This window comes from Saccopteryx leptura, chromosome 12, assembly GCF_036850995.1.
Source record: "Saccopteryx leptura isolate mSacLep1 chromosome 12, mSacLep1_pri_phased_curated, whole genome shotgun sequence".
Lineage (NCBI taxonomy): Eukaryota > Metazoa > Chordata > Mammalia > Chiroptera > Emballonuridae > Saccopteryx > Saccopteryx leptura.
In genome coordinates, this window is record NC_089514.1 from 45,329,596 (window position 1) to 45,343,557 (window position 13,962).

The 13,962-nt window shown below is 35.5% G+C and overlaps 1 protein-coding gene across 1 annotated transcript in view; it reads left to right on the forward strand.

Moving 5' to 3' along the window:
• Nucleotides 1–13,235, forward strand: part of RSBN1L (round spermatid basic protein 1 like) — a 97,440-nt gene extending 84,205 nt beyond the window's left edge. Inside the window, exons 7-8 of the mRNA XM_066354452.1 lie at nucleotides 7,365–7,473; nucleotides 7,556–13,235. Coding sequence (XP_066210549.1) covers nucleotides 7,365–7,473; nucleotides 7,556–8,131 — 685 coding nt within the window. The 3' untranslated portion in view covers nucleotides 8,132–13,235. The remainder of the gene's footprint in view (nucleotides 1–7,364; nucleotides 7,474–7,555) is intronic.
• Nucleotides 13,236–13,962: the final 727 nt, after the last annotated feature.

The following is a 13,962-nucleotide window of genomic DNA, read 5'->3' on the forward strand; positions in this document are numbered from 1 at the left end:
ATAAGTATATATTTTGATGTGTTTTTACAAATGTAAACGGCCATGTTTCCACTACCACAACATTTTGTTTCCTTCATAGCCCTTGGCAGTTAATATCCCCCATCCTTGGCTCAGCTCCAGACAGCCTTTAATATGTTTTTTTGTCTTCACAGGTTATTATTCCCTAGTCTAGGATCCTCTATTAATTGAATCATACATGATGCCTGATTTCTCTTATTCAGCTTAATGTTTTTGAGATCCATCTACATTTTTACATGTAGTAGTTCATTTCTTCTTGTTGCTGAGTGGTCTGTCATTGTAGGGATATATCACAACTGATTTATTTATTTATCTGATAATAGAGACATTTGAGTTGTTTCCAGTTTTATCAATAAAGCTGTTGTGAACATTCACTTACAAGCCTTTGTATATACCTATGATTTTGTTTCAGGAAGTACGTAGAAATGGAATTTTTTTTTTTTTTTGTATTTTTCTGAAGCTGGAAACGGGGAGAGACAGTCAGACAGACTCCCCGCATGCGCCCGACCGGGATCCACCCGGCACGCCCACCAGGGGCAACGCTCTGCCCCTCCGGGGCATCGCTCTGTTGCGACCAGAGCCACTCTAGTGCCTGGGGCAGAGGCCAAGGAGCCATCTCCAGCGCCCGGGCCATCTTTGCTCCAATGGAGCCTCGGCTGCGAGAGGGGAAGAGAGAGACAGAGAGGAAGGAGAGGGGGAGGGGTGGAGAAGCAAATGGGCGCTTCTCCTGTGTGCCCTGGCCAGGAATCGAACCTGGGACTTCTGCACGCCAGGCCGACGCTCTACCACTGAGCCAACCGGCCAGGGCCATAGAAATGGAATTAATAGGGTCTTAAGAGTGAGGCAAAATAATTGTGTACAGGATTTAAGTCTGCAAAAGAAGTACTAGAATTAATAAGCAAATTTATCAAAGTCTCAGAATAAGACAAAACTGAAAGTCAGTTGTATTTCTTTATACTAGCAATACATTGGCAAATGAATAGAAAAAATAATGCCATTTAGAATAGCAGAAAATGTAAGGACGTACATAAATGTAGAGATCGACCTTATTGATTGGAAGACTCAATATTATGATGTTTGTTCCTTCCCAAATGATCTATAAATTAACTCAATCCCAATCAAAATCTAACGAGGTTTTCTTATAGAAATACAAAGAAATCTAGTGAAGGCAAAACATTCTTAGTGGGAAATAAAGAATAATGTTGGAGGATTTATACTACACTACCTGTCGTTTTAAAGCTTACTTTGAAGCAACAGTAATTAACAGAGGGTGTTATTGGTATAAAGGTAAAGTGTAAGATTAATGGAACAGAATAGTGTCCAGTGTTCATTGATTTTTAGTGAAGGTGCCCAGATCATTCAGTGGAGATAAGAGTCTTCAAGCAATGGTGCTGGAACTACAGTGTATCCATATACAAGAACAAAAATGAAAAACAATGAACCTTGACTTTTATCAAACTATACAAAAAAATTTTTAATGGATCACATAACTAAATGTAACCATCAAAACTATAGAATATGTAGAAGAAAACATTGGAGGAAATTTTGTATTAGGCAGAAGTATTAAGATAATGAAAAGTATTTCCAGGTGACAGACTTGGAGGAAATATTTGAGGTATATATGTGAATGAGTTGTATCCAAATATATATTTTAAAACTCTTAAAATTCAAGAATAAGAAAACAAAGAATCCAGTAAAATTGGGCAAATATTTGAACAGGCATTTTACAGAAGATAGACAAATGCTCTTTATTTCTGTCCTTTTTAAGGAAAGAACTTGCTTGTTCTAGCTTAAGTTAGAAGCTTAGAAGCTTAGATTATTGATTTGAGACCTTTTTTCCTAATGGAAGTACCTAAAACTAAACTGAGCACTACTTTAGCTATCTATATTCCATGATGTTGACATTAAAAGTTATCAGTAGTATTGTACTTGCATAAAAGAAATGCAAATTAAAACCACAATGATATTCATTAAAATTTGCTGCTAATAATAATTTTTAAAAAAGACCATGCTGAAAGCTAGTAAAGATGTGAATTAGAACTTTCATATACTGCTCTGGGAACTGTAAAAAAGTTTGCTAGTTTCTTATAAAATTAAACATACAGTTACCCTACGACTCTATAATTCCATTTCTGTTCCTGGAATTAAAAACCTCTCTTGGTTATTCTGTATTATTATACATATCATATCTGTATATGATTATATACATATATGACAATATGGAATAACCAAGGGAGATATGTGTGTATATCTATCTGATACTTACCTTTAAACATAAATCTGTATGATATATATAATATACATATATATCTGATAGTTTATGATAATACACTAAATAGTTCTGTAGTCAGCATGCTGTTAATGATTTTTATATTTATATTCTTTCCAGAATTAGTTTTACTGATCTTTTCAGTGAATCAGCCATTTATTTCATTGATCTTTTTTCTATTTTTCTGTTTGTTTTTTTTCTTTTGTAAGAGAGAGTGGTAAACAGGAAGAGAGAGAGATGAGAAGCATAACTTATAGTTGCTGTACGTTAGTTCATTGATTGCTTCTCATATGTGCCTTGACAGGTTGAGGGAGGCTGCAGCTGAGCTAAGGACCTGGGGCTCAAGCCAGCGATCCCCACACTCAAGCTGGTGAGCCTGTGCTCAAGCTGAATAGACCTGCACTCAAGCTGGTGATGTCAGGGTTTTGAACCTGGTACTTCAGCATCCCAGGTTGATTTTCTATCCACTTACTGCACCACCCTGTCAGGCAATTATTTTTCTGTTTTATATTTCATTATTTCTGCTCTTTAATTCTTTTTGAAAATTTTAAATTAAAACAAAATTAGTTTGAATTTATCAGTGTGACATTAGTTAATGATGTAGATTTCAGGTGTACCATTGTATAATACATTATCTATACATTACACCTGTGTGTCCACCATCCCAAGTCAAGTCTCCTTTTTTCTTATAAGGAAAGAGTTCTGCTCTTTCTGACTTGTTAGAAATCTAGGTTATTGATTTGAGACCTTTCTTCTTTTCTAATAAAAGTATTTAAAACTAAATTTCTAAGCACTACTTCAGCTATATTGCAAAAATGTTGCTATTGTGTTTTCATTATTGTACAGTTCAGAATTTTTCGAATTTTCTTTTTGGTATCTTTTTAAAAAAAATTATTGAGAAGAATGTTTTCAATATTTGAGAATTTTTTCCCAGATTTTTTGGTGGTATTTTTGATTTCCAGTTTAATTCTTTTGTAGTCAGAGAATATATTCTGTATAATTTGTCTTTCTTAATTTCCTGAGGTTTGGTTTGTGGACTATCTTGATGAATGCTATGTGCACCAAAAAGGATGTGTATTCTGCTGCTGTTGGAGGTATACTGTTCTGTTAATGCCGTTTAAATCAACTTATCTCCTGTGTTTATTCACTTTTGTCTAGTTACTAATCTTCAACTGTAACATTGGATTTGATTGTTTCTCCTTTAAGCTTTGCTAGGGTTATTCTGTTGTTGTTTTGATTTGATTTTTGCTCCATGTGTTTTTCTTTGGTAATGGCTTTATAGAAATATAATTTTAAAAATATATAATTCAGATAATATACAGTTCACTTATTTAAAGTATATATAATTCAGTGGTTTATAGTATATTCAGAGTTTTAACTATTATCACGATTATAGAATATCACCTCAGAAAGGTGATCCAATCCTTGTTTATGGATTGGACTTTTTAGCTACATATTACTACCCAGTTATATATCCTCTTCAGCTCTAGGCAACCATTTATATACTTTTTTGTCTATTTGTCTATGCTAGATATTTTATATAATTGGAATGACATAATATGTGGTCTTTGAGATTAGCTTCTTCCACTTAGCATAATGCTTTCAGGGTTGTTCATATATTTTGAAGCTCTGTTAACAGGTGGCTACACATTTAGAATTATTTCTTCTTGATGAATTTGACCTCTTTATCATTACAAAATATACTTTTTACCTTTAGTAATATTCCTTGTCCTAAACCTGTAAGGAATCACTCATCTAACCTTGAACTCTTTATGACTTGGATTGGGGAACTTTAGTTAAAAGCCTGAGTGAATGTCCCTCCGATGCAAACACCAAGAAGCTGTGTGAGTGACCTTTGTGCAGACACAAAGGAATGCATATGAACAGACTTTAAGAAAATTACTATATGTTCCCATGTATAAGATGCACCGTGTCCTGAAAAATTTGGGGTCAAAACTGGGTGCGTCTTATACAGTGGTTGTAGATTTTCTCGCTTTTTCGTGCTTGTTTTTGCGCTCATTGTTGAAGACAGTGATTTGTCATCGGACACAGATGAGGACAAGCTAATGGATGGGAGTTGTGACAGTGATGAGGAGTTGTATGAATTTATGATGACTAAAACTTGAATTCAATAACTTTATGTAATACCCTTTTTTTTCTCTCCAAATTTCGGGCCCCAAAATTAAGGTGTGTCTTATACATGGGAGTGTCTTATACACGGGGAAATATGGTAGCCTAGACTAGAGGTTCTAGATTGCCCCTTCATTTGTGCTTGTTAATCAGCAAAAAAAAAAGAGAATGTACTCACCCAAATTAGACCTTTCTCCATGTCAGCAAAATGGCCATTAGTCATTCTTTTCCCTTATCACCCGGTCTCCCTCCCTTGTGATCCCGTTAACCTCTGTTCTGCTTCTGATAATAAAAGCTGAGGGAGAAGGAAATTCGGGAGGTCTTCTTTGCCTCCCCTGGCAGGCCTCCTTTCCTCTTGACATCACTTTGTGTCTTGAGTAGGTTTTTTCCACGCAACACTGGTAGTTTCCAGCGGGCTGGAGTGCTACAAAAATCTGTGCTGTTAATACAGCCATTCTAGCTCTCTTGTGATTAGTGTTGCATGTTATATCTTTGTTCATTGTCTTTTCACCTGTGTGGCTATATTGTTTCCTGTAGATAGTATATACCGTGTTTTTCACTCCATAGACACACCTAGGGTTTTAAGGAGGAAAATAAGAAAAAATAATATTCTGAACCAGATGGTGTGTTAAAATATTTAATAAAATACCTCATTTTTCGCTCCATAAGATGCATGGACATTTTCCCCACCAATATTTTTTTGGGGGAAATTGTGTCTTATGGAGTGAAAAATACGGTATCTTGCTTTGCGTCTTGCTTTTTAATATATTTACTGTAATGATAATCTTTTAATTGGAATATTTAGACCATTTACCTATAATGTATCAGTAAATTTGGATTTACCATATTTTTTTCCCACTTGCCTCATTTTTTATTCCTTTTCCACTTTGTCTTTTTTAGCATTCCGTTATAGCTTCAGTATTTGCTTTAGTGGCTGGACTAAAGTTATCATAGCCTACTCTCAAATATATACTTTTCAATAGCATACTGCCATTTATTTTCTTTACCTCGTTTCTAGACCTTGTGCTAATTATTGTCATGTATTTGTCCTTTAAATATACTATATCCACCACCGCCACTGCCGCCACCATATTTACTGTTAACTTGTGCTCTGCATTCCTTTGAATAGATCTACATTTTTACCCAAGTATTAGTTCCTTTCAGTCTGAATAAATTCCTTTAGCATTTTGTAAGATATTTTTGGTAGATACAGAATTCTAGATTGACTTGACTTCTAGTACAGTACTTTAAAGATAGTCTCTTCTCTTCTGGCTGCATTGTCCCTGCTGAGAAGGCTGCAGCTATCCTTATCTTTCTTCCTCTGTGTAATACAATGTCATGAATGAGTTTTAGATCTTCTGTTTATCACTTTTTAAAAAATTGGTTATGATTTGCTTAGGTATAATTTTTTATATATATATAGTTGCTTGGAATTTCATTCCAAAATCTGTATTTTTTAGTCTCTTTTTAAGAAAAATGTATTTTTATATTCCTAATTAATTGAAGAACTTGTGGGTTTTTTTTTTTTTTTTTTGGTTTTTTGTTGTTTTCTTACAGGGACAGAGAGAGAGAGACAAGACAGGAACAGAAAGAGATGAGAAGCATCAGTCATCAGTTTTTCGTTGCGACACCTTAGTTCATTGATTGCTTTTTAATATGTGCCTTGACCGCGGGCCTTCAGCAGACTGAGTAACCCCTTGCTCGAGCCAGAGACCTTGGGTCCAAGCTGGTGAGCTTTTTGCTCAAGCCAGATGAGCCCACTCTCAAGCTGGTGACCTTAGGGTCTCGAACTTGGGTCCTCCACATCCCAGTCCAGTGCTCTATCCACTGCGCCACCGCCTGGTCAGACTGTGGGGTTTTTTTAGGATTGTTTTTCAAGATGAACAAATAGAGTGTTTACAGTTTATTTTATTAATACTTTTTAAACAAATATCTTTAAAAAAATATTTATTTATTGGGAGGGGGAGAGAAACATCTATTTGTTGTTCCACCTTTTTCACTTTTAATTTTTAGTGAGAGGAAGGGAGATAGACTCCCGCATGTGCCCTGACCGGGATCTACCTGGCAAGCTCACTAGGGGGGCGATGTTTTGCCCATCTGGGGTCCTTGTTATGTTGCAACTGGAGCCATTTTTTAGCTCCTGAGGTGGAGGCCATGGATCCATCTTCAGTGCCTGGGGCCAGTTGAGCCATGGCTATAGGAGGGGAGGAGAAGAAAGAGTTGGAGAGAGAGAGAGAGAGAGAGAGAGAGAGAAGCTAGAAGGGGAGAAGTGGAGAAGCTGATGGGTACTTCTCCTGTGTGCTCTGACTAGGAATCGAACCCGAGACATCCATATGCCAGGCTAATGCTCTACCACTGAGCCAACTGGCCAGGGCTTTTGTTCCACTTATTTATGTATTCGTTGGTTGATTCTTGTATGTGCCCTGACCAGGGATTGAACCTGCAACCTTGGCATATTGGGATGACGCTCTGACCAACTGAGGGTTAGGGCTAATGAATATCTTTTAATTTATAAAGAGTTACGTAGGGGTTTTAGGTATCACTGCAGTTACTGTCTTTATTGAAAAAATGTATTCCCTTCCCCTATATTTAACTAAATTTTATATAGTCCTTTCAACTTTAACTCCATTAACTTTAAGACAATATACTTAGTTTTTTTATTTGCATAATGAACCAGTTCAGATGGTTTTAAATGTCAAAATATGGTTACACATACATATAATAAAATGAAGCGAGTTGTTTTTTATCTGTTTAGGTTGAAACTCATGGCATTATCCCTTTGTTTAAATATTACATGTAAAGTGGTTTGCTAATTATAATTTAACTTTATTTCTAAGACAGTACTTTGGTTTTGACTGTAAAATTATTTTTACTTTGAATTTAATGATGACTGAACAGAATGAAACATTAATGGCCAATTCTTCCTTATATTCCTTTTTTTTTAAAGGCTTGATCAACCCCGAATAACCAAAGATGTAATTTGTTTTCATGCTGAAGATTTCTTAGAAGTAGTTCAACGAATGCAGTTAGATTTACATGAACCTCCACTGTCCCAGGTATATTTTAAACCATTATTATCTTCAGTTTAATTTTTATTGTGAAAAAACACTTACTGGTATTTCTTGCTTCTTTTTTTAGTGTGTCCAGTGGGTTGATGATGCAAAACTTAATCAACTGAGGAGGGAAGGCATTCGCTATGCCAGGATTCAGCTGTACGATAATGACATTTATTTTATTCCAAGGAATGTTGTTCATCAGTTCAAGACAGTTTCAGCTGTATGCAGTTTAGCATGGCACGTTCGGCTTAAGTTATATCACTCCTCTGAGGACACTGCTCAGAGTACAACTGCTTATGAAATGGGCACATCCCCAGATTCCACATCATCAGTTCTTGGACCTCACACTGACAATAGGGTTTGTGCTGTAAGCAAAACCTCTTTGGAATCTATTTTTTCAGACAAACTTCATTCTAAATATGAAGTACAGCAGATTAAACATGAACCTATTGCATCTGTAAGAATCAGTGAAGAACCTGTGAATGTTTCTGTTTCTGAAAAGACTAGAGCACTGTATAATATGGATGGCAAGAATGTTAAAGCAAAATTGGATCACGTTCAATTTACAGAATTTAAGATTGATGTGGACTCCAAATTTGAAAATAGCAACAAAGACTTAACAAAGGAACTGTGCCCTGGAAGTCTCAAGTCTAGTTGATACAAGGCAACATAGTTCACATTCAAATCAGGATAGAAAAGATGGTGACATTTTGTGCTATGTACATATCATTTAAAATCCTTTTTTTAAAAAACAAATCTTAATAATGTAATAAAGATTCATGAATTGTGAAAGCAAGCCAAGGACTTGCTCCCAAGTCTGTTACAAATATGTAGCTTTGTAACATTCCTCAGTGCCTGTCCATAACTGTGAAGTATCAAAGCACTTAGGGCCAGATGCACTGTAAACATTGCAGGTTTAAACAAATGGAGTCTTTAAAAAATCATTTGAGTTGGAGTTGTAGGTTTTAGAATAGAGCTGACATTAACATATATATATATATTTTTTGTAATATGAGTCAGAATTCCTTTTTGACAATGTAAGGCTTTTCCATAGAGCTTATTTATATCAATTTCTTTTTTCATTTTAAATATGTCAGCACTGTAGTGTAAATAGCTTTAAAAATTTTTTTAGTGTGATTTATACTGAAATGTGAGCCACTTAATAAAGGTTCATAATAAATGTTTTCTGTCGGGTGTGCAAAAAGTCAAACTGACAATTCAGTTAAATCATTTATTTGCTCTATTATGTGTCTGCTGGTGTATCCATTTATTTTTTATTTTTATTTTTTTTTGTATTTTTCCAAAGCCAGAAACGGGGAGGCAGCCAGACAGACTCCCGCATGCGCCCGACCGGGATCCACCTGGCACGCCCACCGGGGGGCGATGCTCTGCCGCAATCAGAGCCATCCCAGCGCCTGAGGCAGAGGCCACAGAGCCACCCTCAGCGCCCGGGCAAACCTTGCTCCAATGGAGCCTTGGCTGCAGGAAGGGAAAAGAGAGACAGAGAGGAAGGAGAGGGGGCGGGGCAGAGAAGCAGATGGGTGCTTTTCCTGTGTGCCCTGGCCGGAATCGAACCCGGGACTCCTGCACGCCAGCCGATGCTCCACCACTGAGCCAACCGGCCAGGGCCTGGTGTATCCATTTAGAGTGGTAAAAGACTACAAATGTACATACTCAAATCTAGTGAATATTTAAATTCCTCACATTGTGCAAGCATTTTTAAAACCAAGATTCAGTTAAGAAAGCATATTTATATATGTGTGTGTATGTATGGGAATATATATGTATATCATTTTACGGAATTCTTAAGTTGCTGAATAAGATGAATATGTGCAATTTCCTAGCCCCACTCCCTGGAATACATTTTCAAATATTTATATTCAACATTAAGAAAGCAGTTTAGGTAGTAGAAATAATTTTGTACAGTTGGGCAGAACAAGGTCTGTTAGTGCTATCTAATCCTTCTAATTAGTGAAGTTTTGTAGCCAGATTACGTAGCCTAACATAAATTTTCTTTGTAGTGTATGGAATAAGTTGAGAAAATTTTCTTATTAATAGACACCTTTGCTATACTTAATAGTAGCTGAGTAAAAAAATATTTACATAACGTTTGTGAGCAGTTCAAATCTTTTAAAATTTTTTTCACAGAACAGGAAGAAAATACGGCATATATAAAATCTTAAAATAAGGTAACAACTCATACAGAGATGTAGCTAACAAAATAGGATCTGTTACCTCTTCTTTCTAAGGATCCCTCTGCCCACTGTAGGCAGGGTAAATAATTTATGTGTACAATTTACCCTTAGACAGTGTGGGTTTAAATCGCACAGGTGAATTGAAAAAAGTGTGTGTAAGTGGGACCCACGCAGTTCAAAACTGTTGCTCCCAAGGGCCAGTTCTACTCTTTTTCAAAAGAACCTCTAGAAAGTAAAATTGGGGTAGGAAACAGGATTGTCAGTGGCCAGCAAACGATGATTAAGACAAGTGTTTTCAGTGATGGACTCAGCACTATTTCAGACTGCTTCCATTTATGTAATTAAAAGTCAAATATCTTTATGCTTCGATATAAGGAACTCTGCTCATAGCAAATCTGTTTTGTTCGTTAATTTTCTGGGCTTATACTTTTGTTGATCCCTTTCTTTCATCTGGGGTTCTTTGTGCTGCCGTTTGGGCTGGAGTTGCTATTCCCATTTCAGTGGTTTCTACTTAGGAAGAGGCCACTTAGAAGTATTTATTCAGAAAAAAACTAGAGCGATGATGTTATTTCTGGCAGTATAAAGGGTAGGCAAATATTGCCGGAAATCTGAATTGTTTGTAGGAAATCACTATATTTGCGACATGAGAATTTTCATGGAATAAGGAAGGTAAAAATCATGTTAATGTAAATAGGGATTTTCTTTTATATATCTTACTGCTTTTCCTGCTCTTCACTTTAATCTTATCTTTAAAGCTAAATTTATGTATTTGCACCTACCTTTTCAGGAGACAAAGTTCATAACAAACCAGTATTGAGAAGTAGTAGGGGATGTTTTTTCTTTTTAATTGGAGGGAAATATATTTAACAAGATGTGTTTTAGTTCCAATTTTCCAGCAGCATAGACATAGATACATAAAATCATACTGTAATAAAATGTCTTTAGGATATCCCTCCAAAGTATGAGTCTTAAACTTTTAACTTAAAGATATATCTAACAAAACAATAGTGGTTACTTTTAGGTATTGTTTCCTGTATAGCCTTGAAGCCAAATCTGTTTTTAAAAAACTTGTTTTGTAAAATGCATAATATCTCTGTATGCATTTTCTTTTTAGTGTGCGGATGTGAAATAGAAATCAGTGGGTTCAGATTGCAAGATACAGTCTTGTCACCTTGAACAAAACTTAATGGTACTTGTCTTCTGGATTCTAATTTTAAAATCCTTTGGATGCAATCTGAGAACTTTTTGACTACCTTTGTTACACACAAATAATTTCTATTTCAATATTGCATTATATTGATGGTTTCCCAGTCAGTACATTCCAGTTCTTTATCTGAACACACATTGTTTCCAATTTCTTGGACCACAACAAAAAAGTCATTGAGATGGTTTCTATATGATCTTATACAATATAAAATAAACAATTGTTATGTAAATTGATACACAGGCCTTTACAAAAAAACTAAGATACCTCAATGGTGTCTATGACAGTACTTTATTTTTTTAATTACTTTTGTCCATACCCTTTTAGCTATCTAAGTAATAACATATTCCATACTCAGGGTAGCTGGTTAGGTAGCAAGGAATTAAGCATTTGTGATAATTCGTTGAAAACTTTACAAAAGCCATATTCATTCACTTCCTTGTCACTAAGGCTGTTGACCTTCAGTAAAGATTAGGTTAATCTAGTTCAACATTCTGTGTGTGTGTGTGTGCGCGCGCACGCGCACGTGCATGTGTGTAAGATTATTGGAAATTATGTTTGTTTCCACATATTTTCTGTTTTAATTCATTCTATAATTTGGGGGGGTTCTTGGAAGCTGGAAAGATTTATTTCTTGAGTTAAGTCTTCAAGGTATTTCATTAATGTTTGAGTGTAAAAAGTTTTTTTCTCACACACGTATGGCAGGTAAGATCATTTTTGTAAATAATATATTAGCCCTATTTTGGTAAATTACACTCAGTTATATTTTGGACAAGTTTATTGTCATATAAACCAGTGGTCCCCAACTCCCGGGCTGTGGACCAGTACTGGTCCGTAGGCCATTTGGTACCGGTCCGCAGAGAAAGAATAACTTACATTATTTCCATTTTATTTATATTTAAGTCTGAACTATGTTTTATTTTTAAAAAATGACCAGATTCCCTCTGTTACATCCGTCTAAGACTCACTCTTGATGCTTGTCTTAGTCATGTGATACATTTATCCGTCCCTCCCTAAAGGCCGGTCTGTGAAAATATTTTTTGACATTAAACCGGTCCGTGGCCCAAAAAAGGTTGGGGACCACTGATATAAACCAAATATCTCAAAATTAATTTTACATTTAGCAAAGGTGCAAGATTGGTTTTTGACATTTGAGAGGAATTTTCCTTGTCTTCCATCTTTAAATAAATACTATTAATTGATAACCATCATCTTTTTTCCTTTGTTTTGTTTTTTTTTTTTTGCATTTGACATTTTATTTTCATCTCATCTTTAAAAATTCTTAGTTCTCTGTCTTCTGCAGAAACCATAAGGTCTTGAAAGTTATTCCAATATGAAAGTCTATTTTTCCACTTAACTGATCATCAAAAGTTGACTTGTGCCAACAGAACATATTAAGGATTACCTTAAACTAAGTTCACTAAACTAGTTAGGTATGGGTGCAGGGATGGCATGGTTAAATTACCTCACTACCCTCTAGAGGTGACTATTTCAATCTCAGGAGGTAAGGACAAAAGTCACCTTGTTTTCAAAGTACTTTTAAGCTGGTGAAAAGTGACATGAAAGATTTTAGGTCTTCATAGTGGTAGAATAGTTCATCTTTTTTCCACCTTATGTAACTACTTTGATATGTAAACAAAATTTTACGGGTTTTAGAACATGTTGTCTGTTTCATGAGTGAGTTATGTTTGGTATGTTTGGCAATGACAGTATAGCTCAGATAATTAAGAGGACAACTCAGGAAAGATATAAATCCCTTTATTTCTGTTCTGGCTTTTCTGTTCAACTCTTCCTAGAACTCACTGCATATTGCAGATGGAAATAATCCTTTTTTAGAATGTCAAGCACAAGGGACTTAAAAGCAGAGATGTCTTTCCTTTTTAAGTTCATAGACATTGTGTGTCATATCTATTGGGAGGACAGGGAAAGGAGAGGAAAACATCTTGCATTTCAGCTTATCTTCCCTTCTGGGACCTTAGGCCCAATCAGGGAATGTGAATGAGCTGAGAACAGAATGTGGGGTAACAATTGATGGTAACTAGACATTAAATATAAAATGTAGTAGTTGTATGTTTTATCACTACTATCTGCCTCTAAGAACTGCACTATTGAAATATGACACATTCTATACATTTTGAAATAGAATTTATGCATCCATATTTTTAAAATGTTGAGTCTTGACACTTTTCTACAAAGTTCATTGCTGTAGACTAAGTGTGCAGATTCAGAGTCAAGTCAATATAGTTGCAGATGTTTTGTGTAATACAGTGTTTATACTTTTATTTGGACAGTTTGATTTCTGCAAGTTTCTTTTCTTTTTTTAAATCAGATTTTTATATGAAAAATCTCAGGTCTGTCTTCTTTTTAAAAATAACAAAACAAAAAACCCTTTTTTTGAGTTTGGTTTTTGTTTATACTCCTGTTATATCTCTATTCTTGATTGACAAGAGTTTTTTTAAATGCTGCCTTTACTTCATCTCATTACAATTTCATGTTCATCTCAAATTTAATCCTCAATTGAAATGGTTCTCTCAGAGGCCTCCATTTGCCTAATCCATTGGCTGTATTTTTTTAATTCTTCTGTTTAACCCTGTAAATGTTATCAGTCATTTACTCCATAAAACTGTGTGACCCATCTGTCCTTTCTTGTTTTTCCGTTTCTTCGGATGCTTCTTTCACCTCTCCACCTCTATTTAATGTAGTATCTGTGTTTCTTTCCTTTAGGTCTCTACAGCGGGTTCCTGAACTGTCTTCATGATCCCATGACTTCAGTCAGCCTTGGTTCTCACTCGAGTTCTAACGATCCTTGTAATCAAATCTAAACTCGTCTCTTGACGCCAAGCATTAGCTGTTTCTTTTTCTCCTGGTTTGGTTATTGGCATCACTTTCTTTCTACAGCTAGCTACCTCATAGTAATCAGATTTCTCTTTTTCTCTGTGTACAATGTATCATGATATTTTTTTTTAGTTGACACCAGAAATGTTTACAATTTGTCTATTCTTGTTATAGATGTTCAGGGTCATTGCACATGTTTCTCACCTGGACTTACAAGTCATCTAAAATGTCCTCGGCTGCCTGTAGTCCTCAGCC